This window comes from Erythrolamprus reginae, chromosome 8 (assembly GCF_031021105.1).
Source record: "Erythrolamprus reginae isolate rEryReg1 chromosome 8, rEryReg1.hap1, whole genome shotgun sequence".
NCBI lineage: Eukaryota > Metazoa > Chordata > Lepidosauria > Squamata > Dipsadidae > Erythrolamprus > Erythrolamprus reginae.
The window spans coordinates 37,002,965-37,030,158 of NC_091957.1; the positions used below are offsets into that span (position 1 = coordinate 37,002,965).

Sequence of the window (27,194 nt, forward strand, 5' to 3'; positions counted from 1 at the left end):
CTCATCTTCAGCGCCATCAAAAGCAGGACTCGACAACTGGGAGACCAGGTTGAAACACCACTCACTGCCTGTTGCTTGGACCTTGTTATTTGCTTCCCAACTCAAGAGTCAAATCGGTCTCTGAGCCGGCTGAGGACTCCATGAGGTGCATTCAGCAGGGGCCTGTTTATTTCCCTTGAAGCAGCTGTTTCAGTTGGAATCCTTAAAAGAACTTCAAGACTTCCTACTGGGTTGTCAATGTTTTTTGGAAGTTGTTTATGTGGAAGAACTTTAACTCCTCGCAGGCAGATTAGCTGGGGTTGTTCAAATCTAGCTATAGTTCTCAAACGTTGGTCAACTGATGTGAGACTAAGGCAATGGGAACCTCTGATGTTTAATGGGTAGAGCCCAAAGGTTCGAGGGCAAGTTCTATTGAACAGGTAGGGCTTTGCAGTCACTCGACAATGTCCTTTTGTTGCTCAATTACTTCCCCTCAATTCAGCAAATGCAATCTATCCTATCTTTATGGGCATTTTCACCATGGCCAGTGAAGAATTTAGTAACATCAGTTCTAGAAGTTTGGAAAAAGCAAGTCAAACCCATACAGGAAACCCTTCATTGTTTTCCATTCCATAATCCATACACTTCATTATTTTCACAGCTAAATGAAACTTTCATGTTTAACCAAACACTGGGGAACAACCCATGGAATGTTTTTTATGTTGTGCTGGTGGATAAATTTCTGCAATGGAAGACAAGTGTCGAACTAGATGGCTCTCTGGTGTAATGAAGTTCTTATCATTTTGACTCACGCTTCGTCTTTTACAGTTTCTTCCATAGCTTAAGAGCTGAAGGAACACTACCCTACCTGAAACCCTAAAGCTGATAGAAGAGACTATTTGAGCACTGAACTTTGGGGCTCCTGGTGCTCCCTGAGCTTGGTTGTTTTCTTGCAGACATTTCATGACCCAACTAGGTAACATCATCAGTACTAGACAAGAATGGAGTTTGAAGGGAGGAGGAGGAAGAGGAGGAGGAGGAGGAGGAGGAGGAGGAGGAGGAGGAGGAGGAGGAGGAGGAGAACTGCAAGGTTCTTGGTGCTCTTGGTGCCATTCTGCAATGGAAGGCAAATGTCCGAGTAGATGGCTCTCTGGTGTTTTTTTGTAGATATTTCCTTACACACTAGGTAACATTATCAGTGCTTGAAGGGAGTACAGTTTGCTCTTATTTTGCTTTAGTAATGTCAGTGTTGGTGGGAATGTTTCTTGATTAGCCTGTTATTTACTGTCAGGTGGTTTGTACCATAGTTCCTTGATTGGGGTATTATTTACTTCTGGATTGTTGCCTTAGTGTTCACCTTGGTGTTAATTTCTGCTTATATGGGGGTTGACTGCTGGCAAAGAGAGGTTTTGGTCTTTTTTCTTAGGGAGGAAGGATTATAACTTCCTTCATACTGTAAAAGTCTTTGATTGTCAAGAATGCCTGGCCCACTTCGATAAAATCTCAACATTCTCTCCAGTACATAGCAAGTAGCATTTCTTATATGATTTTCTAAATCTTGTGAAGCCCATAAACACTGTTTTGGAGTAATATAAGATGTAAGCAACTCTAAAGAGCAAGCAACATCATCCCAGAGTGATTCAATCCATGCAATTCACTCTACTTGTGCAATCATGGCATGATGCACTATTGTGGCTTTTACTGGCTTTTACTGGCTATCTGCCATGGAGAAGATAAATAGACTCGGTATATCTGATGACTTACTGGTTGTCTGTATGGTTGCAGGGCTCCCATTCCCAGTGTATGGTGGGCAGAGGCCAGCCGCTTGCTGTGCATTGAAGGGTGTGGTCTCTTCCTTTGGTGACCAGCTCAGTATTGGAAAAATCAATCTCCTTTTCATAAATGTGAGGTCTCTCTGCAGAGGAAGAAAAGTATAGCACAGCTTTTTTGAGAAGGGAATCTTAAGCATATATGAAACAATAAAAGACAAATGTCACACCAGCCACAATTCAGAAACGATCCTTGGTTCCATTTGTTGGGAAAGGTATCGTTTTATTAGAAGTCAAGTGTGTTGCAATCATGCATAGCCAGAACTGAGCATCACGTGCCAAAATCCCCAAGTTCACCTTTCCCCTCCCTTAACCTCCTTCCATTGCTGAGGCCCCCATGACCGATCAGGTTCAAGCAAGACATTTGCAGAACGGTCAGTCCAAGTGCAGGTTGCCTTCTCCCAGTTGAGTGACCTTGAGGCAGCATCTTGGGGAAATGCAGAGGTTATTTTCCCTTTCCCATGCACCCTCCCCAGGATGCATGGCAGAGTGTTAATACATGGTAGCAAAGCACAAGGAAGTGTAAGATGACAGCTGACAACAAGGATCTTCTTAAAGATCTATGTAGATTTTAAGACTTGTGGGCTTCAACTCCCAGAATTCCCCAGCGAATTCTAGGAACTGAAGTTCATAGGTTTTAAAGTTGCCGAGGTTAGACACCCTTGGTCTAGATCAGTGATTTTCAACCTTTTTTGAGCTGCGGCACATTTTTTACATTTACGAAACCCTGGGGCACATTGAGCGGGGGGAGGGTGGGGGCTAAAAAAAGTTTGGACAAAAAAATTATCTCTCTCTCTTCCTTTCGCTCTATTTCTCTCTCCCTCCCTCTTTCTCTCCCTTCCTTCTTTCTCTCCCCATCCCTCTTTCTTTCTGCCTCTCTTTTTTGCTCTCTTTCTCCCTCCCTCCCTCCCTCTATGTCTTTCTCTCTCTCTCTTTCCCTCCCTCCCTTTCTCTCTCTCTCTCTTGCTTTCTTTCTCTCTTTTTCTCTCTCTTGCTTTCTTTCTCTTGTTCTCTTTCTCTTTCTCTCTCTTGCTTTCTCTCTCTCTCTTGTTCTCTTTTTCTCTCTCTCTCTTTCTTTCTCTTTCTTTCTTTCTTTCTCTCTCTGAGCTTCGCGGCACACCTGACCATGTCTCACGGCACACTACTGTGCCATGGCACACTGGTTGAAAAACACTGGTCTAGATTATAAGGTGGTATTTTCTGTGTAAGACCTTCAATATTTTGCCTCTGTTTGGGTACAACCTGCAACTCCCTTCCCCCCAAATTGAAGGACTGGTTCCTGCCCTCTTTTGAGCAGCTACTGATTTGGAATAAAAACCACCCTCAACCTCTAGATTCAATATAGCCACCCATCTTGGTGAATTCTGGCCAGCTTACAAAGCATAATTTTGTTAGGCTGTTATATGGACTAGGCCAGAGGTCTTCAAACTTGGCAAATTTGAGGCTTCAGCTCCCAGAATTCTCCAGCCAACACAGCTATTTGAACATAGATCTTTGCAACATTATATTTTATTATATTTTATTAATCTAGGAGAAATCTCAAAGGTGCTTTTTTCCCTTCAAAAGGCAGCTAGACTGTTTTTTTCCCTTCAGGAAGTTTTTCTCTTTCTTCATCAAGGAAAAAAGAGAGAGAGAGAGAAAACAGCCCAGTTGCGTTTTTGAAAAAACAACAACATTTGAGACAATCATGGCCTGGATGAGTGAGAATCTCCATAAACTAGGTGAAATGTTAATATATATATTGCTAGTCCATGGTACGCCATCCGCTAAATAAATAACAAAATATAAACTAATCCTAATGATATTATTATGATCATACTAATAACATAAATACTAAATTAAAGCAATTATAACACATAAACAAGACAGAAGGCAGACAACTCAGACTAAACAATAATTAAAATAAAGCAGGATATCCATCCCTTAAACAGCACAAATGCAAAACAGTGCTGGCCCTCCAGATGAGTTGAATTAGAAACATAGATGCACAGATCGGAACAGACCTGGTCTGCACTGAAAAATGTCTTAGCTGGGTTGTTATGCAAAATAATCTGCATTCTTTTTCTCTTCTGTATGTGTGTGTGATGTACATACTCTTTTCCCCAAATCTGGACTGTATTAACACAAGTGACTCAAAAGTCTTTTTGTAATATTTCCACAGGGTCATTTAAAAAGAAACCTAAATTTGAACTTCTATCACTAAGCAGTGCTGTCATTAATTGACCATTAAATGAATCCCAACAGCAGATAAGTGAATCCAACTTCCCCCGTTAACTTTGTCAGAAGCCTGATGGAAAGTTTGAAAATGGAGATCACGTGACCCTGACATGCTGCAACCAACATAAATACATTCCCGTTGCCAAATGCCCGAACTTTAACGGAACTTGCAACAGTTATAAGTGAGGGGACCAGTCGTACGTTACATTTTTCAGTGCCAATATAATTGAACATGGTACAGAACAGACATAAATCAAGGACTACTTTGTCAGCAACTCTTTTGCAGGTGTTAGTAATAAAGAAAAGGGTTAATTTTGTGAGCGACAAAAATGCTGAATGTTTTTGAGAGTTTCAGGCGATGATCAGAAATGTCCACTGCTCAGTGAAGAAACATGTACAGGAAGACCTCGACTTGCAACAGTTCACTTAGGGACCTTTTGAAATTACAACAGCACTGAAAAAAAAATGACTTGTGACTATTTTTCACATTTATCACCGTTGCAGAATCCCCTCGGTCGCATGACCAAAATTCAGATGCTTGCAAATTGATTTATATTTATGATGGTTGCAATGTCCAAGGGTCACATGTTCATATTTTGCGATCTTCTGACAAGCAAAGTTCGAACACAATACAAAGTGTTGATTATGACCTATAAAGCCCTACATGGCATCGGAGCAGATTACCCACAGGATCGTCTTCTGCCTCATGCATCCCAGGTGCCGGTCAAGTCCCACAGAGTCGGCCTTCTCCGGGTCCTGTCAGCCAGGCTGGTGGGGCCCAGGGGAAGAGCCTTCTCTGTGGTGGCCCCAGCCATCTGGAATCAGCTCCCCTCAATGATTCGTACTATCCCCACCTTCCCGGCCTTGCATAAGGTCTTAAAAACGCACCTCTGTCGACAGGCCTGTGGCCACTGAATTTTAACATCTACCCTGGCCTATGATTGAATCCATAATGTATGTTAGGATGGATGGGGATGATTGGTTTTTAAATAAACTGGGGTTTTAGAATATGAATTAAGTTAGATTCTTTACATGTTTTCAGAATTGTTGCTTTTTACAATGTCAAATGTTAGATTTCTTGCATATTTTGTATTTATTTGTTGTTGATTTATTGATTGATTTTGTCCAATACACAATGAGGGTTTTAGTGGGTATAAACATAGTAAAATATACATAATGAAGGTTATTTACTCATAGTAAAATATATCTAAGAAAGAATAGAAGAGAAGATATAGGAATAAAATATATCAATGAAAGAATAGAAGAAGAAATATAGGAATAGAAGAAAGGTATAGGAGATATAGGAGAGCTTTTTTATATTTTTTATATTTTATTTATTTATTTATTTGTTTGTTTGTTTGTTTGTTTATTTATTTATTTATTTGTTTATTTGTTTATTTATTTATTTTTTATTTATTTTTTTATTTACTTACTTACTTACTTACTTACTTACTTACTTACTTACTTACTTACTTACTTACTTACTTACTTACTTATTTATTTAGATTTGTATGCCGCCCCTCTCCGAAGACTCGGGGCGGCTCACAACAAGATAGAACAAATCATAAATAATCCAAATAACTTTAAAATATTTAAAGATATAAAAGAACCCCATATACTAACAGACACACACACAAGCATACCATGTATAAATTAAACATGCCCGGGGGAGGTGTTTCAATTCCCCCATGCCTGAGGGCAAAGGTGGGTTTTAAGGAGTTTACGGAAGGCAGGAAGAGTGGGGGCAGTTCTAATCTCTGGGGGGAGTTGGTTCCAGAGAGCCGGTGCTGCCACAGAGAAGGCTCTTCCCCTGGGGCCCGCCAACCGACATTGTTTAGTTGACGGGACCCGGAGAAGGCCCACTCTGTGGGACCTAATCGGTCGCTGGGATTTATATTTTTTAATATTTTATATATTTTTAATTTATTTATTATTTAGATTTGTATGCCGCCCCTCTCCGTTATATGTTTTGTTATAAGCCGCCTTGAGTCTCGGGAGAAGGGCAGCAAAGAAATCTAATAAGTAACTAAATAAAGTCAGTGGGGAAGTCCGATTCACTTAACAGCCATGTTATTAATTTAACTACTACATTGATTTGCTTTAAAGTGTTATAAAATGGGACAAAACTCACTTGACAAATTTCTTACTTTGCAACATAAATTCTGGGTTTAGTTGTGGTCGTAAGTGAAAGACTGCCTGTACTTTGCACCCCGAAAATGCATCTTTGAGCAACCGTGCTTAAAATGTCACAAAGAAAGAACTTGTACGAGATCTCCTGGTGGAGAGTTTGATTCGGAGAGGCCTTTCCTCTGCTCTTGCATCTCAACCTCCTTCGCAAGTCTGGAGGGACGTGAAGGTTTTGTCAAGATAATCTCATTCCAAGTGCTTAACACTACAAGCTTAGAAGGAGAGATGAAACATATTTGGCAAAGAGACAAAATCTTTTCTATTGGGTGGCAGGAGTGAAGAGATAAATGCCCGAATTCTTTGATTGTAATAATGGATTTTTCCACTTAGCACTCAATTAAAACAATGGCATATACAAATTGCAGATGTGTTTTTCATTACCCCATTAATTTTTTAAATGTAGATTGCATTGTTAAATATTATGTGATACCTGAAATCAGACCTAATGAATTAGGGACTAAAGTAATCACTGCTGGAGAAACAAAAGAGCAATTATTTACTCTAACCTGGAGAGATAATGCTATCGGACACACTGTTTTCTTTAAACACGCACACACACATTTGCACACATAGTCGCACGACTACACGATGATGGAGGAAGTTATAAAGACAGTCTAGGAACGAGCGATGAAAGGAAGGTCCTTGGGTCAGGAAAGTTCTCTTCCATTGATTGTTATTGAGAACAGATTGTTGGCAATGAATCTGCAATAAGAGGTTACTATGGCAACCAAGTTTTCTAGCTGCTTCGGTCTCATGTGCAATTAAATAGTGGCTGCCACAAAAAAGAACATTTTCAAAGTCCTCCACCCCTGAATAGATTACTACAAAAAAAATATGAAGTGCCATTAGCTGGCACATCTTAACCATATGTTTAAGAGTGAACTCTGCTGCTCCTTCCTATACACTCCTTCAAACGTAGTTGTTCATCACTGCCAGAGCCAACTGGTCAACTGGCTCTCTTAGGGCCTACAACCTTTCCTACAACATTTCATTCCTGCGAGGGTGTCCCAGCAGCCTTAAGCACCATGAAGCAGCTTTTTTCCAAGAAAAATTAAAAAGGACAATTCCCTGCCCTCTAAGACAGTGTTTCCCAACCTTGGCAACTTGAAGATATTTGGACTTCAACTCCCAGAATTCCTCAGCCAGCAAATGCTGGCTGGGGAATACTGGCAGTTGAAGTCCAAATATCTTCAAGTTGCCAAGGTTGGGAAACACTGCTCTAAGACACATCACCCCAATGTTCTGGCCTTCTTTGATTTGATGACCCTGAGTGAAACAAATCATAGAAACATAGAAGATTGACGGCAGAAAAAGACCTCATGACCTCAATCATCATCATTCCTTTTCCCCGGGGCAGTCCATCAAGGTAGAGAGCGGTGGAAGACCTCAAGAGAAGAAAGGAATGTAATCTTTCCGTTCTTTTAAGTCAGCTATTCCCAGCTGAAGACTCTTTGTGCACCAAGTCAACATACTTCTCAACGTGATGGTTCTTCTGTCCCAACATATCCAAAGGGCTTCCATTTGAAGAAGTTGGCTTAGATGTTTACCAGGATGAGGAGTATAGATGGAGTTGTCTGATTAAATCACGTCTGGTGGTGGAATCCAGTGAGGAGGTGAAAACCAGTGCAGTAAGAGGCAACTCAGCCCAGAGAAAGAGGGCGAAGACAACCCCTCCCTAACGGTTCCCAGAGTATATTGTTGATGCAAAGAGTACAGTCCCCAGGTTTTGCCTATAGGCAGGAAAGAAGAAAGAGCTCACCTTGAAAGGATTAACAGATGAGAATAATAGAATAACAGAGTTGAAGGGGACCTTGGAGGTCTTCTAGTCCAACACCCTATTCAAGCAGAAAACTATACCATTTCAGACAAATAGATGTCCAATCTCTTCCTTAAAAAGTCCAGTGTTGGAGCAACCACAACTTCTGGAGGCAAGTCGTTCCACTGATTTGTTCTCTCTGTCAGGAAATTTCTCCTTGGTTCTAGGTTGGTTCTCTTAATTAGTTTCTGTCCGTTGCTTCTTCTCCTGCTTCCAGGTGCTTTGGAGAATAGTTTGACTCCCTCTTCTTTGTGCCAACCCCTGAGATATTGGAAGAGTCTTCCATGTCCATCCTAGTTTTTTGGGTTAAACTAGACATACCCAATTCCTGCAATCATTCTTCATATGCCTTAGCCTCCAGTCCCCTAATCATCTTTGTTGCTCTTCTCTGCACTCTTCCTAAAACCTCAACATCATTTTTATATTGTGGCAACCAAACCTGGATGCAGCATTCCAAGTGTGGTCGTATCAAGGCACTATTATTAGTATTAACACTTCACCAGGTCATTTTTGCTTTTAAGCCTGACACATCTCCTGACGAGACAGCTACCTTTACCTAAATCAAGCATTTATACCCTGGAAGGTTTGGAAGTCCTATTCCTAAGGCCCCATTTCATAGCATCACAGAACGCTAGTGCTGACAGGGACCTTGGAGATCTTCCAGTCCAACTCCTTCTCCAAGGCAGGGGACCTTATATCACCCTGGTCAAATGGTTGTTTGATCTTTACTTGAATATCTCCAGCACGAGAGAACCCTCCACTCCAGAAGTTAATTGATTAATTTCAACCTATTAACCATGGAATAGAAAAGGGCAGACGATGAGCAGTTGTCCCGGGGTGGCTTTCAAATGTGGGTTGAATCGATGCTTCTCACAAGATTTGGAATGCAAAGAGTTGGGGAGGGAGGTTGCTCTTTTGATCCACTTGGATTTCCATAAGAATTTGCATAAGCAGCCTTTCATGTTGTTTTTCTGAGCATTTGTCCCACATTGTTGCAGGATCCACTTGTTTTGCACTGCACTTACCTAGTTCTTTAAGCCAAGCTTACTGGTGCAAAGAGTTTTGTTTTTCAGTTGGAGGCTGATTAGGGCTAAAAGGCAGAACCTGGTCCAAAGTCACCCAGGTACATTCCTGGTCTAGGAGAGGCCTGGATTGTGGATCTCTTGGCTCCTAACCCAATCTCTGAACCATTGAGACACCCTGGCTCTCTGAAAAACACCTTCCAATCCATGGAAGTTTGATCGGAAGATTTTTGTTAAACACATCTTTGTTGTAAGAGGAGAATAAAACAAACTGTTTCAACTCCTACCCTCAAAACGTCACTACAGAACACTGCACACCAAGACAACTAGACACAAGAACAGTTTTTTTCCGAACGCCATCACTCTACTAAACAAATAATTCCCTCAACACTGTCAGACTTTCTACTAAATCTGCACTTCTATTCTACTAGTTTTTCTCATCACTCCTTTCACCCATTTCCTCCCATGTTGATTGTATGACTATAACTTGTTGCTTATATCCTAAGATTTTTATTAATATTGCTTCTCCATTGCTTATTTGACCCCTATGACAATCATTAAGTGTCATACCACATGATTCTTGACAAATGTATATTTTATTTTATGTACGCTGAGAGCATATGCACCAAGACAAATTCCTTGTGTGTCCAGTCACACTTGGCCAATAAAATTCTATTCTATTCTATTCTATTCTATAAAAGCAGTGGAACGGCTTGCCTTCAAAAGTTCTGGGTGCTCCAACACTGGAGGCTTTTAAGAAGAGAATGGAGAACATCCATTTGTCTGAATTTATACAAAGGCTGCTGGTGGACTAGAAACGCTCCTCCAAGGTCCCTTCCAACTCATGACGATGATGAAAATGTCCTTTTCTCCAGGGGCCTCCACGTTCTCCTGCCTCTGCCAGGTAGAGAAATCCTTCCCTGTTTCTAATTGCCTTCATTCCATTCCATGAATGAGTATTTGCTATAGAACAGTGTTTCCCAACCTTGGCAACTTGAAGGTATCTGGACTTCAACTCCCAGAATTCCCCAGCCAGCGCTGGCTGGGGAATTCTGGGAGTTGAAGTCCAGATACCTTCAAGTTGCCAAGGTTGGGAAACACTGTTCTATAGAAGATTCCTCTCAAATGCCTTTCAAAGAAGGAGGGAATTTTTCTTCTCATCACAAATTTGTGGAAGGGGTTGAAAAACTGTTTCTGCCTGGCATTGTGTCAGATCTGCAGGTGACCCACGCTGAAATGTACAGTTTTTCTCTTTTCTTTCCAGCTCATTGCCTTTGTATAAAGAACAAAAGAAGCTGGTTTTTTAAGCAGTTTCTTTTCAGTATGCACAACGGCACATGTGGCCATAAACTCATGCCAAAATCTCTATATAACTTGAGTCACACTTGAAATTAAGCATCTCGTGATGAATTTAATGAGACAAGGACTTCAAAACAAAATTGTTTCTTTAAAAAATAAAAGCTTCCGTCTCGCCTAGACAAACATTCCTACCTAATTGGAAGGAACTGGAACTTACTAAAATGACACCCTTGGGGGGGAAAAACTAATGAGAGGTGAATTGGCAGGGAAGCTTCTGTTGACACCAGTCACACATTGCTACAAATAACCTGCTTTGTTTTTAGATGCGCAAGTTTAATTGCTCTGAAGTCTCACCCAGCCATTTAGTTCAAGCCCAGTCTCTGAATTCCAAGCTCAGCAAAGCAAATTCAGAGCCAAGCTGATGAAATTCTGTTGACAGTCCCAACTGGTTGACTTGTTCCAATTCAATGTTTCCGATTGATTCAAAAAGTCAAGTTGATTATGTATGTTAGTTTAGCCCTGAATTGTCTTGACAAAATGATATTTTTGCCTTCCAAACTGCACCATTAATTTGATGCGCCCAATTCAGTAATTGATCTGAAACATCATTCAGATTTAGAAAGATGACCTGAACTGATTAAATCACTTTGGAAGCTTGAACCACTTCGAATATCAGGTTGACCTCTGGTGTCATAATGATACACAGCTTGTTTTCTTAGATGTAGGTCATCTGATAATGCAATAGGGGTGAATTTACACAAAGAAAAGAGCAGCTACCAGATACACTGCAATTTGGAGAGAAATAGAATAGCTGTAATAGAATTCGGAAACTTCAGATCATGCAGAATGCAGCTGCGAGAGCAATCATGGGCTTTCCCAAAAATGCCCATGTAACACCAACACTCCGCAGTCTGCATTGGTTGCCGATCAGTGTCCGGTCACAATTCAAAGTGTTGGTTACGACCTATAAAGCCCTTCATGGCACCGGACCAGATTATCTCAGGGACTGCCTTCTGCTGCATGAATCCCAGCGACCAGTTAGGTCCCACAGAGTGGGCCTTCTCCGGATCCCATCAACTAAACAATGTCGTTTGGCGGGGCCCAGGGGAAAAGCCTTCTCTGTGGCGGCCCTGGCCCTCTGGAATCAACTCCCCCCCGGAGATTAGAGTTGCCCCCACCCTCCTCACCTTTCGTAAGGTCCTTAAAACCCACCTCTGCCGTCAGGCATGGGGGAACTGAGATATTCTTTCCCGCTAGGCCTTTACAATTTATGCATGGTATGTTTGTTTGTATGTATGTATGTTTGGTTTTACAATAAGGGTTTTTTAATTGTTTTAGTATTGGATTTACATGCTGTTTTTTATTACTGTTGTTAGCCGCCCCGAGCCTACGAAGAGGGGCGGCATACAAATCCAATAAATAAATAAATAAATAAATAAAATAAAATAAAATTTCTTCTCCAGCATTGCAAGTCTGTGTGACTCCCTGTCCCCATTCCTATTTTTTGATCCCACCCACACAAAAGCTTTTACTAAATACATATGTGAAGCACGCATTACCCATGTTCATATATAACGCCAACTTTAAATTAACACACGCACCCCACCAAAAGACCTTAAGTAGTTTAAGCATATTGCCCCTAGCAATCTGGGTCCTTATTTTGCCGATTTTGGAGAGATGGAAGGCTGAGTAAGCATTGAGCCAGTCAGAATCGAACTGATGGCAGTCAGCAGAATTAGCCTGCAATGCTGCATTACAACCACTGCTCTTAGGGTCTCCTGCTTGAGCAAGGATTAGAAGATCTGGAAGGTCACTTCCAGCCATGTACTTTTATGTTCTATCAAATTCAACTCCCAGAATTCCCCAGGTAAACGTCTTGTGTTTTTTTTACCAGAAGTAATGTTTACTAAAAGGTTGACTCAGCTTTCCATCCTTCCGAGGTGGGTAAAAGGAGGACCCAGATTGTTGGGGACGATATGCTGACTTTGTAAACTGCTTAGAGAGGCTGTAAAAGCCCCATGAAGCAGTATATAAATCTAAATGTTCTTGCTCTTGATATATTTAAAGCTTGTCCATTAAGGAAATGGACAAATGAACGAATGGACAAATTTCACTCACTGGATAATTAAATCAAATTTGAATGGCCATAAAATGTGGCAAAACTCACTTAGCAAATGTCTCACTTAGCCACAGAAATTCTGGGCTCATCATCATTATTATTATAATATTTTTATTTGTTTGTTTGTTTGTTTGTTTGTTTGTTTGTTCGTTCGTTCGTTCCTTCCTTCCTTCCTTCCTTCCTTCATTCATTCATTCATTCATTCATTTATTTATTTATATTTGTATACTGCCCCTCTCCGAAGACTTGGGGCAGCTCACAACAGTAATAAAACAGGTGGTCCTAAGTTGTCTACTTGTACTAGGAAAATTTCCTGCTGTTCACCCAGACATATTTTTTGTGTTTGCTCTCTCAGCCTATTGGATATAAATTGAAATTCAGCCAATTCAGTTTCATTAAATTCATTCAGTTCAATTGTCCATTGCAGAAGTTAATAATCTTAAATGACCATTGGAGAAATTCCAACAAGGAAAATAATTGCTCTATGAAAAGAGAATTTTAAAAATCATACTAAATTTAGAGCAAGGAGTGAATTAGAGCTAAGAAAAAAAATTAAAGACAATTAAAACTCATTTGGCCAGTCATATCTCATGCTTTGGATGTTAATGGTGTACTGCCTCCTCACTCAGTCAAATATCTAAACTTTACTATCAGAAAATCTAAGATCAATTTTTTTAAAACAAAAAATTAAGATAGCTTCTATATCTCTCCAAAGGGCTGTTTACAGAAGTAGTACTCAACAGGTTTTGGCCACCTCTGAAGAGTCGGTAGCAGAAATTTTGAATAGTTTGGAGAACTGGTAAATACCACCTCTGGTTGCCCCCACCCCATTTATTCTCTGCCCCCAGAGTCCCAACTCATTAGGAAGGAATGGGGATTTTACAGTATCCTTCCCCTGGAGTGGGCAGGAAATTGAGATTTTGCAGTATCCTTTCCCTGCCCTGCTCACCAAGCCAAACACACAGAACTGGTAGTAAAAAAAATTGAATCCCACCACTTCTTGTTTCTGGGCTGAGAAATGAATTTGTCCCTGTAATTTCCAGATTTTATTACATTAGCTGTGAAATACTAATCGTTGCTTGTTCATTGCCTCTTTATGTAGTCTTATGACTTAGTTGTTTGTATCTTATGATTTATGTTGATTGCTTATTTAGTATCTAATTAATGTTGTATTATGATTTATGATTATTGTATTTTACCATTATGATCATGATTTATCACTTGTTGCCTGTTTGTACACTGAGAGCTTCTGCACCAGAGACAAATTCCTTGTGTGTCTAATCACATTTGGCCAATAAAGTTTTCTCTTCCCTTCTGACAAAATTTTGTCACGTTCAGGGCCAAACGTCGTGCTTTGTTGGAGCCAATCCTAAGAACTGGAAAAGGCCACTGAATAGCTAAAACCAGTTTATACCATTTCATAAAATGGCCTAATAAATTTTACAGACAGCTTTGTTGGAAATGCTGTCACGGCATAAAAGGTCCCTGGAAAGATCTTTATAAAATTTCAGTTTATTTGTTTTAGGGTGAGAAGGAAAAATCTCCTTGCTTCGCTGTAAGTAATTTTTAAGTCCCTTGTACTTGCTTTGTACTTTGGCCCGGAATAACTATGTTCTCCCACGTTTCTCATTCTTGACTCCCCAGGCTGTGTAGTCGCCAGCTGTTTGTTAAGATCACCTTTTGCTCCCTCTCTCTCTCCCTGAAATGTTTCAAGAGGCTTGCTCCATGGAGCTCTGGCTCTCAACAGAAATCTCCTCCAAGAAAACACAAACATTGCAAACCACCAATTTCATGGAGGCTCTTGATGTGCAAATATGTAAAGGAAGAACATTTCCTCCCCCAACCAATAGACTGCCTCTTGGAGCTTCACGAGGCCTCTACAGAAAACCAAGAGGAGAAGAGCTCTTGCCAGATTAAATACCAACGGTCTCCAGAACAGGCTGGGCACATGGGTGGCCCAGGCAGGAAGCTTCTACATGTGACAAATAATCCTTGCAATTTAAGGCCTGCAAAGGCCCAGAGGTTAGGTGGGAAAGGCGTTGCTGGAATCTCCCGATGGCAAGGGGTTCACCTTGACCTGCCCTCTCTTCATACTTTGATCGAGTATAAACAGGGCAGAACTTTCTGGAGTTTCAGCTCTACACACTGTAGGTCCTTCTTTACATTTACTTCTTTTCTTTCACAAACCACCATGTCTCTACCAACTTTAACTGTTTTTAGTATTGGATTATTATTATATGCTGTTTTATTATTGCTGTTAGCCACCCCGAGTCTCCGGAGAGGGGCGGCATACAAATCCAATAAATAATAATAATAATAATAATAATAATAATAATAATAATAATAATAATAATAATAATAATAATAATAATTCCTAGTACTAACCTATCTGTAACCTTGACCCTTGCTTTTGTAGATCAGGAATGGCCAAATGGTAGGGCCTTGCCTGTTATTCTGTTATTTTTATAGTCAGTCACACAACCAGCTACATGTTTAGACTGAATTCAGCATTTTTATCCACATATACAGAACATAGAATAACAGCCTTGGAAGGACCTTAGAGATCTTCTAGTCCATTCCTCTGCTTGAGCAGGAGACCCTATATATTATTCCAGACAAATGGCTGTCCAACCTCTTCTTAAAAGTCTTCAATGATGCAGCACCCACAACTTCTGGAGGCAAGCTGTTCCACTGGTTAATTGTTCTATCAGGAACTTTCTCCTTACTTCTAGGTTGGATATCTGTTTAATGATCTTAGACTAGATATACCTAGTTCCCTCAATTATTCATCAATAGTAATAACGTTGCAATAATATTGTGATGAAAAATAGTTCATCAATAATAATAATAATAATAATAATAATAATAATAATAATAATATTTATTTATTTATTTATTTATTTATTTATTTATTAATCAGATTTGTATGCCGCCCCTCTCCGCAGACTCGGGGCGGCTCACAGCAATCGCCATACAATGTAAACAAATCCAATATTTAAATTAATTTTAAAACACCACAAGCATACACACTAGCATACCATACATAAATTTTATAAGCCTAGGGGGAAGGAACATGTCAATTCCCCCATGCCTGACGACAGAGGTGGGTTTTAAGGAGCTTACGAAAGGCTAGGAGGGTGGGGGCAACTCTGATATCTGGGGGGAGTTGATTCCAAAGGGTCGGGGCCGCCACAGAGAAGGCTCTTCCCCTGGGTCCCGCCAAACGACATTGTTTAGTTGACGGGACCCGGAGAAGGCCAACTCTGTGGGACCTAACTGGTCGCTGGGATTTGTGCGGCAGAAGGCGGTCCCGGAGATATTCTGGTCCAGTGCCATGAAGGGCTTTATAGGTCATAACCAACACTTTGAATTGTGACCGGAAACTGATCGGCAACCAATGCAGACTGCGGAGTGTTGGTGTGACATGGGCATATTTAGGAAAGCCCATGATAGCTCTCGCAGCTGCATTCTGCACGATCTGAAGTTTCCGAACACTTTTCAAAGGTAGCCCCATGTAGAGAGCATTACAGTAGTCGAGCCTCGAGGTGATGAGGGCATGAGTGACTGTGAGCAGTGACTCCCGGTCCAAATATGGCCGCAACTGGTGCACCAGGCGAACCTGGGCAAACGCCCCCCTCGCCACAGCTGAAAGATGTTTCTCTAATGTGAGCTGTGGATCGAGGAGGACGCCCAAGTTGCGAACCCTTTCTGAGGGGGTTAGTGACTCCCCCCCCCAGGGTGATGGACGGACAGATGGAATTGTCCTTGGGAGGCAAAACCCACAGCCACTCCGTCTTATCCGGGTTGAGTTTGAGTCTGTTGACACCCATCCAGACCCCAACAGCCTCCAGGCACCGGCACATCACTTCCACTGCTTCGCCGACTGGACACGGGGTGGAGATGTAAAGCTGGGTATCATCTGCATACTGATGATACCTCACCCCATGCCCTTGGATGATCTCACCCAGCGGTTTCATGTAGATATTAAATAGTAGGGGGGAGAGGACCGACCCCTGAGGCACCCCACAAGGGAGTAACCTAGAGGTCGACCTCTGATCCCCCACTAACACCGACTGCGACCGACCAGAGAGGTAGGAAGAGAACCACTAAAGGACAGTGCCTCCCACTCCCAACCCCTCCAGCCGGTGCAGAAGGATACCATGGTCGATGGTATCGAAAGCCGCTGAGAGGTCAAGAAGCACCAGGACAGAGGATAAACCCCTGTCCCGGGCCCGCCAGAGATCATCCATCAGCGCGACCAAAGCAGTTTCCGTGCTGTAGCCGGGCCTGAATCCTGACTGCTGAGGACCTAGATAATCGGCTTCTTCCAAGGACCGCTGGAGTTGGAGTGCCACCACCTTCTCAACAACCTTCCCCATAAAGGGAAGGTTGGAGACTGGTCGATGGTTGTTGAGAATGGCTGGGTCCAGGGAAGGCTTCTTGAGGAGGGGGCGCACAAGTGCCTCCTTGTAGGGATCCGGGAAGGACCCCCTCCCCAGAGAAGCGTTGACAATCTCCTGGACCCAGCTCCGTGTCACCTCCCTGCTGGCTGAAACCAGCCAGGAGGGACACGGATCCAGTAAACAGGTGGCGGAACTCACAGCTCCAATGGCCTTGTCCACTTCATCAGGTGTCACCAGATCAAACTCTTCCCAGACAGGTGGACAAGTACGTGCCCCAGTCACCTCAACTGACTCGTTGTAATAATAATAATAATAATAATAATAATAATAATAATAATAATACTGTTATTGATGTGTCATACAGCCAGCCAAATGTTTAGACTGGATTTGGCATTTATATTATTATCATTATTGATAATCTATAAAAACTTAGTTAGAATTCAGTATTGCAGGCAAACTCTGCCCACAGCCAGAAGTTTGATCTGGATGGACTCAAGATTGACTCACCCTTCCATCCTTCCAAGGTTGGTAAAATGAGGACTCAGATTGTTGGGGGCAATGTGCTTACTCTCTGTAAACCACTTAGAGAGGGCTGTAAAGCACTATGAAGTAGTATATAAGTCTAAGTGCTCTTGCTCAATTTGATGATTATAGTCAGTTTGGGAAATTTTGCAGCAGCCATTAATCAAATGGTCAATTGTTTCATCCTTTTCATTACAAAAGGGGCATTTACTCTTGTTAGTTAAGTGAAGAATTATAACTTTCCTGCAATGACTGTAGTTGACAAAGCCTGAGCTGCTAAAATAAATTATTATTAGATGTTTTTGAGTTAGTGTTGACTCCTGGCAACTGTCCAGACACATCCTTGCAATTTTCTTTACAAGTTTTCAGAAGGATTCCACCACTGCTGCCTTCCCTGGGCTGAGAAAGAAGGACTGGCCCAAGGCCACCTGTAGGTGACTTCATGCCTAAGGTGAGAAGAAAACTCCAAGTCTCCTTCTTTCTAGGTTGGTGCCTTTAACTACTGCAACTAACCTGGGGGTAAATTTGTTTGGAACTATTGGCAAACTTTCTTGGCCACCCTGATTAAGTCTTGCTCATCTTACTTGAACATGCATGGTTTACAGTGTGGACATTTTAACATGATATTTGCACCACATTTGTAAATACCATTTGAATGATATTTGCATGATATTTCAAACTGATGGCGTTGGCCATGGTGAAGTATGAATGAAATTGTTTCTGGCAGTTAGCATGCAGAAACAATTAGCTTCGAATTTATTGCATGCAACTTCAATCAGTACATGTCAGCTTTTGCTATATAAGATATTGAGGCTTTGGACAATGATCAAATTATCATTATAAGAATAAGGCTCATCCAATGAAGCTGACTGGAAGAAGCTAAGAACAAACGTTCTTTTTAAAGCACAAAATTGATCTGTGGGGTTCATTCTCACAAGCTGCTATGTTTGCTACTTACTTCTGATGGCTTTAAAGAGGAGTGGAAAATTTTAGAGGATGGATCGACCAAGGGAGCCCCGCTGATGTAGTGGTTAAAGACATCAGGCAAGAAACCAGGAGGCTGTGAATTCTAGATCCACCCATAAAGCTGACTGCATGACCCTGGTCCAGTTACTTTCTCTCAGCCCTAAGAAGGAGGCATTGCCAGTATATCCAGTAGGTGGGCCATGAACTTTAACAGTAATAATAATAATAATAATAATAATAATAATAATAATAATAATAATAGAGAAATGGTGGCTTTGATAACATCTTGATTGGTTGACACCAGAAAGCCATAGATTTATATCAGGGCATTAATAAATGGACAGTTTGAGTTTCAGTCCCTTCCTAATTATTCTTATCATAGAATTGACATGTGTTTTACATAATTAACACACACTGGTGCTTAGAGTGGGTGCTGACAAGGAGGGAAATTTAAATATATGGCAATTCCTGAAATTCAGCCATATGCTGACCATTAATAACAATTCTAATAATTAATCACCTAATAAAATTGATTTTCTATCACTCTGAGATAGAACTCCCTATCTCCCTAATCATTTATATTAAAGCCAGTCAAATCTTTGGCAGAAAAACAAACGATTTCTGGGCATTTTTTCTGTTACATGCAGAAGGGTTGTTTTTTTTTAGAATAATCTGCTACCAAAAATGAAACATCTGTTCTTTATTATCTCTCACTTGTCCTTTTTGCAAAGTGATATTTCTCCACAGCTCACGTTATCAGCATTCCTTGAGCCGGCCATGTTTTCGATAAGTGACATCTTTACAATAATTGCAATAATGGTCCCCCAATTAATTCACCCTGCCAAGCTGATGCATGACAGAAGAACAATAGGGAGTACTTGTGTGTGAAATTGCACACAAATTTGGAAGCGGCAAGCTGACAAAATCATTAAAGCCGCTGGGCTGGCTGGACCTGTGTTAACACACAACCAATGTTTGTGTTAGCTGCTGCCAAGCTTGTTCTGTTGGTCCTGTTATTTAGGGAGTGTCTTATTCTTATGCAAAACAAGCAAGCAATGAGTGTGATATGCATTTGCAGAGGTTGCATTAACCCTATTATATATGCCACTGATCCAAGAGTAAGTTTGTAAGTCAATCCCCTTTTCTCTGTAATAGCCCTTCAAGTATCGGAAGACGGTTATCATGTCCCCCTTAATCCTTTCTAGGCTCTTTCCAGAAGTGGTTCCGCTGTCTCTACTGGGAAGAACTCTGTCTTTGAGGAATAGTTGGAGAATTCCTCAAAGTCCGTACAATCCTATCTGCACCAGGACTCACTGCTCACAGTCACTCATGCCCTCATCACCTCGAGACTTGACTACTGTAATGCTCTCTACATGGGGCTACCTTTGAAAAGTGTTCGGAAACTTCAGATCGTGCAGAATGCAGCTGCGAGAGCAGTCATGGGCTTCCCAAGATATGCCCATGTTGCAAGAAAACTCTGCAGTCTGCATTAGTTGCCGATCAACTTCCGGTCACAATTCAAAATGTTGGTTATGACCTATAAAGCCCTTCATGGCATCGGACCAGAATATCTCCGGGACCGCCTTCTGCCACACGAATCCCAGCGACCGGTTAGGTCCCACAGAGTTGGCCTTCTCCGGGTCCCATCGACTAAACAATGTCGTTTGGCGGGACCCAGGAGAAGAGCTTTCTCTGTGGCAGCCCCGACCCTCTGGAACCAGCTCCCCCCGGAGATCAGAACTGCCCCCACCCTCTTTGCCTTTCGTAAAGTTCTTAAGAGCCATCTCTGCCGTCAGGCATGGGGGAACTGAGACATCTCCCCGGGGCCTATACAGTTTATACATGGTATGTTTGTGTGTATGCTTGCTTTTAATAATGGGGTTTTTAGTGTTTTTTAAATTATTAGATTTGTTCTTACATTGTCTTTGTTATTGTTGTGAGCTGCCCTGAGTCTACGGAGAGGGGTGGCATACAAATCTAAATAATAATAATCATAATCATAATCATCATCATCATCATCATCATCATCAACATCGCAATCCCAGGGGACAGAAGAATTGAGGAGAAGCAGCTAGAGAAATTAGTGAAATACAAAGATCTAAAAATCGAGCTGCAACGACTCTGGCATAAGCCCGTGAAAGTGGTCCCAGTGGTACTTGGCACGCTGGGCGCAGTGCCAAAGGATCTCAGTGGACATTTGAAAACCATTGGAATTGACAAAATCTCCATCTGTCAATTGCAAAAGGCCGCTTTACTGGGATCGGCAAACATAATTCGCCGCTACATCACACAGTCCTAGGTGCTTGGGAAGCGCCCGACTGGTGATGAAATACGAAATCCAGCATAGTGATCTTGTTTGCTGTGTTGTACTGATAATAATAATAATAATAATAATAATAATAATAATAATAATAATAATAATAATAATAATAATAATAATAATCCAGTCCCTACAATCTGTCTAGATGCACATTTGGTGGAAAATTTAGAAAAGTCAATAATGGGCTTGTTGGTGTGAGCAGTTTTGTGCTTCCAAATCACACTATTTCAAACGTCCTTTTTGTAACTGGATGCTATTTTTGCAGTGATCACACAGTTCTGAATTTTGTTGATGGTCCAGCCTGGCATTGGAATAGCGATGGTAAGAGTAGTAGAACTAATGATGGAAGTCTTATAGTACCCACCATAACAGTATCAACCTTGAGCTATCGTGGGGCTTCCTAGATTCGCCCACGTTTCTACAACACTCCGTGGTCTGCACTGGTTGCCGATCGGTTTCCGGTCACAATTCCAAGTGTTGGTAATGACCTTTAAAGCCCTACATGGCATTGGACCAGAATACCTCTGGAACCGCCTTCTACCGCACGAATCCCAGCGGCCAATAAGGTCCCACAGAGTTGGCCTTCTCCGAGTCCCGTCGACCAAACAATGTTGTTTGGCGGGCCCCAGGGGAAGAGCCTTCTCTGTGGTGGCCCCGGCCCTCTGGAATCAACTCCCCCCGGAGATTAGAACGGCCCCCACCCTCCTTGTCTTTCGCAAGTTACTCAAGACCCACCTATATCGCCAGGCATGGGGGAATTTAGACATCTCCCCCAGGCTTTCTTATATTTTATGTTTGGTATTTATGTGTTGTATGGTTTTTAAATTGTTGGGGTTTTTAATGTAATTTTATTATTAGATTTGTCCCATTGTTATACTGTTTTTATTATTGTTGTGAGCCGCCCCGAGTCTTCGGAGAGGGGCGGCATACAAATCTAATATTGAATTGAATTGAACCTTGAATATTTGTTCTCGGCCCATAGGCCAACTCAATGTATGGTCCATGTGCTTCACACTTTGTCTAGCCTTGCACCCAAAAAAGGAGTGGAAAAAGCTGGAGACTTACCAAAGACAACAAGTTGGATGGTGAGATTTTTATAGAGACCATGCTTTGGGTTGCTCAGATACAGGGTAAAGTTCCCAGCATGCTTCGCTCTCACATCCTTGATGACTATCCTGTACCTCTCGCGATCTAAGTCATAGCAGTCGGCGGGTTTGATCAGTTGGCCATCTTTGTACCTGTTTGGACCAGAAAAAAATGGGAATGAGAAACAGCTGAGGCAAAGGAATAGAGGGCATCACATTTCAGAGAGAATCTAACATTTAAATTTTAATTTAGAGCTAGGTATTCTGGATGTTCAGGCAAGTTCAGACCCCTCTGCCCCACTGGAATGTTCCCCACCCGTGTCTACGAATTGGATTGATCCCACAGTAAATTCCCAGTAGAGCTGGTTGGTCTTCGACTTACAACCATTTGCTTAGTGTCCGTTCAAAGTTACAGCAGCACCGAAAGAGTGACTTATGTCCATTTTTCACCCTTATGACCGTTGTCGCTTCCCCACAGTCATGTGACCAACATTTGGATGATCCTCCTTTGCGACCTTCTGACAAGCAAACTGTCTTCTGCCTCATGTATCCCAGCAGCCAGTCAGGTCCCACAGAGTCGGCCTTCTCCAGGTCCTGTCGGCCAAACAATGTTGGCCGGCGGGGCTAGGGGAAGAGCCTTCTCTGTGGTGGCCCTGGCCCTCTGGAACAAACTCCCTCCAGAGATACATACTGCCCCCTGCCTCCTGGTCTTTCATAAAGCTTTAAAAACCTACCTCTGCTGGCGGGCATGGGGGCCGTGAGTGATGAGATTGTCTCCAGCCAATACTAGATATGATTGGGTTGGATGAATGTGTGTGAGTGTACATGGGGTCTTTTTAAAATTTTGGTTAGTAAATTTTCATAATTTTTTATAGTTATTTAGATTTCTTACATATTGTTGTATTCAATGTTTTACGCTGCCCTGAATTACCTCGAGAAGGGCATGATAGAAATCTAATCTAGTCTAGTGTAGTCTAGTGTAGTCTAGTGTAGTCTAGTGTAGTCTAGTCTAGTCTAGTCTAGTCTAGTCTAGTCTAGTTTAATCTAAGCCAAGCCAATCCAATCATAAAATAAAATAAAATAAAATAAAATAAAATAAAATAAAATAAAATAAAATAAAATAAAATAAAATAAAATAAAATAAAATAAAATAAAATAAAATAAAATAAAATAAAATAAAATATAAAATAATAAATCAATGAGGAAGCCAATTTTACTTAACAACTGTATTCTTAATTTAACAAATGCAGCAATTCACTTAACACTTGTGGTAAGAAATTTTACAGAATAGGGCAAAGCTTGCTTAACAACTGTCTTGCTTAGCAACCAAAGTTTGGGCTCGAATACAAAGCATTAAAGCTCTAAAGTCTGCATGTTCTATTGCCATAGAAGAGAGCCAGGCTGGTGTGGTAGCTAAGGCACCAAGATAGGGATCAGGAGGCAGTGAGTTCTGATTCTGCCTTAGGCACAAGAGCCAGCTGGGGCACTTTGGGCCAGTTTCTCTCTTTCAGTCCAACCTACCTCGCAAGGTTGTTGTTATGGGGAAAATAGGAGGAGGAAGGTGCGTTGGGCACATTGGCCCCCTTGAGTCATTTGCAAAAATAATGAAGGCTGGAAACAAATGAATATTTTAGCAAAAGGGTCAAAAATATTAAGATGGTGGCTGTGAGAGCATCATGGATTTGTATCCTATGAGTGAAGCGGCTGCTTGACTTTCTGGCTATGCACGACAGACATGCCCTGAAGACCATCCACCCAAGAATTAGAGAACTAAAATCAGAGACGGAAATAAATCTATTAAAAGTTAAACCACCATGTTATTTGCTGTGGAAGGGGATGGATAGGGAAGAGAAAGATATCAATGTTACAGCATAATCCTCCCCCCCCCCTTGCTCCTTTGGCAGGGATTGAAAACTGGGCTGGCAATTGAGGTTTTTAAAAACTGTTTTTCCATCCTTGGAGTTGGGGAGGGGGAGGCAAGGCTTAGTGTCAGTTGCAGGATTTGGGAGACATTTTAATTTTGTGGATCTGCTGCAAACAGGGAAGAGCTACGGAATTTCTTTCTTGAAAATCCTAATTCTGATTTCTCAGTCACTTTCTCTCTTGGTTCTACCAAGCTCAGAACTCTGTTCTTAGGGAGAAAAGTTGGAAGGGACCCTTCAAGGTCTTCTAGTCCAACCCCCTGCTGAAGGAGGAGACCCCCCACCATTTCAGACAAGTGGCTGCCAGCCTCTTCTTAAGAATCTCCAGTGATGGGGGCACTCACAACTTCTGAAGGCAAGTCATTCCATTGTTTGGCTGTTCTCAACTAACTTCTCCTTAGTTCTTAGGTAGCTTTTCTCATTGCTTCCTTTTGATTTTTCTTGTCTTGCCTTCAGGTGCTTTAGTAAAAAATATTCTTTGTGGCAGCCTCTTAAACATTGGAACAGTGCTATCATGTCTCCCCTAGTCCTTTTTTGCACCAGACAAGACATACCCAATTCTGCAATTCTTCTTCAGATGTTTTAGCTTCCAGACTCCTAACCACCTTTGTTGCTCTTCTCTGCACTCTTTCTAAAGTCTCAACCAGTGTTCCCTCTAATTTTTTTGGGGGGTGGGCGGAAAAGTATAGTGTCTGAGCGGCAGTCCTTTCGGGACTGGACGGCACAGAAATATTAAACAAACAAACAAACAAACAAATAAATAAAAAACCCATACTGTACTGTGTGTCTATAACAGTGAGCTCATAATAGGGCAACTCTATCAATATCAAAATGCCACTTAAATAGTTGAGCTAGTTTCAAACTAGATTTTGATTTTCTTTCTCTCTTCCTTACTCCCATTCTTTTTCTTTCTCTTTTCCTTCCTCTCTCTTTTCTATCTGTTTCTCTCTCTTCCTCTCTTCCTCTCTCTCTCCTTCCCTCTCACTCATTCCCTCTCGGCTTCTGGGCAGGTTTGAAAAACTCGGAGTTGATGATGATTTTTAAGTGAGCGATTGTTCACTGCTCAGCTTAGAGGGAACTATGGTCTCAACATCTTTTTTCTAATGAGGCCAGCAAAACTGGATGCAATATTCCAAGTGTGGTCTTACAAAGGCATTATAAACATGGTTTGATTGCAGTTATTTCTTTGCATCTCTGTAGTACTGACAGCCCTATGCTTATGACCACAATTGGAACCAGGATTTTATTGGTTAAGCAAGGCGATTGTTAAGAGAATTATGTGGTCACTAAGCAAGTCTGGCTTCCCCCATTGACTTTGCTTGCTGTAAACTGGCTGCAAAAGTCTCAAATTTGATCGCATGACCCTGGGATGCCACAACCATTGTAAATACATGCCAGTTGACAAATGCCCAGTTTTGATCACATGGCTGTGGGGATGTTGCGACAGTCGTAAGTGTGAGAACTAGTCGGAAGCCACTTTTTTCACCACCGCTGTAACTTTGAACTGTCATTATTGAACAATTGTAAGTTGAGGATTACCTGCTTATAAAATAGCTAAGAGATTGAATCAAAATATACAGTCATAAAAAGGGATTACGGAACATTAGTTCCCGGAAACTGTTTTCTAAGTAGTGAAGACTTCATGCAGAAATAGCTCAGTCTGCGAAACAGATTTCTTCCACGCTGTGGCCCTGCACATTCCAAGTGATGGAAAAGAAACTGCTTTTAAAATGTTTTGCAAAGGAGAAGAACATTTTGTGGAGTGGTCGAGATGAGTCATTGGGTATTTGGACTGAACATAGTTCAAGTTTCTCTAACAAAACAGAGGCTGCAGGCATCTCCTGTCCTTTACTGATTTATAACCGGCAGGTTTATTGATTTATTTATTTTATTTTTATTTATTTATTTATTTTGTCCAATACACAACGAGGGTTTTAGTGGGTATATATCTATATACACATAGTAAAATACACGATGAAGGTTATAGAGGAGATACTCATAGTAAAATATATCTAAGAAATAATAGAAAAGAAAGTATAGTAATAGAACATATCAATGAAAGAATAGAAGAAGAGATATAGGAATAGAAGAAAGGTATAGGAGATATAGGAGAGCAATAGGACAGGGGACGTATCCCTCTATTCCCCATTCCATTACAAGGGAAGAGGTCTTCTGCAGGAAAATCCCCCAGAAGAACCATCTTGAGTCAGAAAGCAAATGCAGCCAGAGAGAGAGGACTGTAAAAGAACAGCATGGAAACAGAAGAAAAGCAACAAATGGCCTCATGAACTTGATCCTCATGAAGCAATAACATCAACTCAAGAACAAATATGGAGTCCTCTGACACCCCAAATGTGTGCAGAGAAAGAAAAGCTTGTCTTTTTCTTGTCAGATAGATAGAGCTTGCCATGAAGGTCCTATTGAACGCCTTGGGCTATTGGCTAAAGATTGGGCTTAGACCTTCCTCATAGATAACATTAGAGGAAATTACAAATTATATATAATTATATAGAGAGCTATTCTGACGGGCTCTCTGATAGGAGCCTCCCGAAAATGCAAGGGTACAAATTTCAGACACACACACATTTGAAAATTCAAAACAATGTTCTTTATCACAAAAGTCAAAATAAACTAAGCACTCTTTTTGTATTGCAAAGAGCACTCTTCCCCAAACAACCTGGTAGTCTGTACAATGTCCCTTAAACGGTCATTAAGTACTTAGCTAGCAGCTGCGAAGAAACTTCACACCCCTTCTTCTTCCAACGAAGTGACACACACACACACACACATTGCTCTGCTTTGGTTTCAAAGGTGTGAAAAAGCAACAAAGTCCAGCACACAAGATTCCTGATGAACTGCGATCAGATACTCTTCCACAATGGCCAAACCCACACGCTGCTATTTATAGCAGCAGGCCTAATTACTGGAGCCCCACCCAAACACAGGTGGCCTCCCTTATTTCCTGTAATATGTTCTTACTTGGTCTCTTCTACGCATAATTCTGCGCTTGCGTGGGTCCAAAATGTCATCATCTGAAGCAATAGAAGATAAGGAAGACTGACTGCCTTGGCTGTGTGCCAAGCCCTCCTCTGCCGAGTCACTCCCACCTTCTTCTTTGTCCAAGGAAACTAAACACTCAACTGAGTCTGTCAGCAATAACACAGACCTGTGAAATGTTGAAGTTTCCCCTGCATCCACCTCCCCATTCCCTGGGGCAGGAGCTGGGCCAGAGCCAACCACAACAGAGAGCTGGGGTGGCGCAGGAGGTAGACTGCTGTACTGCAGGCCAATGAAGCTGACTGCAGATATGAAGGTCAGTGGTTCAAATCTCATCACTGGCTCCAGGTTGACTCAGCCTTCCATCCTTCCGAGGTGAGTCAAATGATTGTGGGGGCAATATGCTGGCTCTGTTAAAAAAAAGTGCTATTGCTAACATGTTGAAAGCTGCCCTGAGTCTAAGGAGAAGGGCGGCATAAAATCGAATAAATAAAAAAAATGAATGTAAATA

The 27,194-nt window shown here is 41.5% G+C and overlaps 1 protein-coding gene across 3 annotated transcripts in view; it reads right to left on the minus strand.

The window, feature by feature from the left end:
• LOC139171439 (vascular endothelial growth factor receptor kdr-like) overlaps positions 1-27,194 on the minus strand; it is a 211,897-nt gene that overhangs the window by 86,655 nt on the left and 98,048 nt on the right. For all 3 annotated transcript variants that reach the window (XM_070759672.1, XM_070759673.1, XM_070759674.1), the window contains exons 9-10: positions 21,745-21,917; positions 1,744-1,894 (exon numbers count right to left, since the gene is read on the minus strand). In XM_070759672.1, the coding sequence (XP_070615773.1) occupies positions 1,744-1,894; positions 21,745-21,917 (324 nt within the window). The remainder of the gene's footprint in view (positions 1-1,743; positions 1,895-21,744; positions 21,918-27,194) is intronic.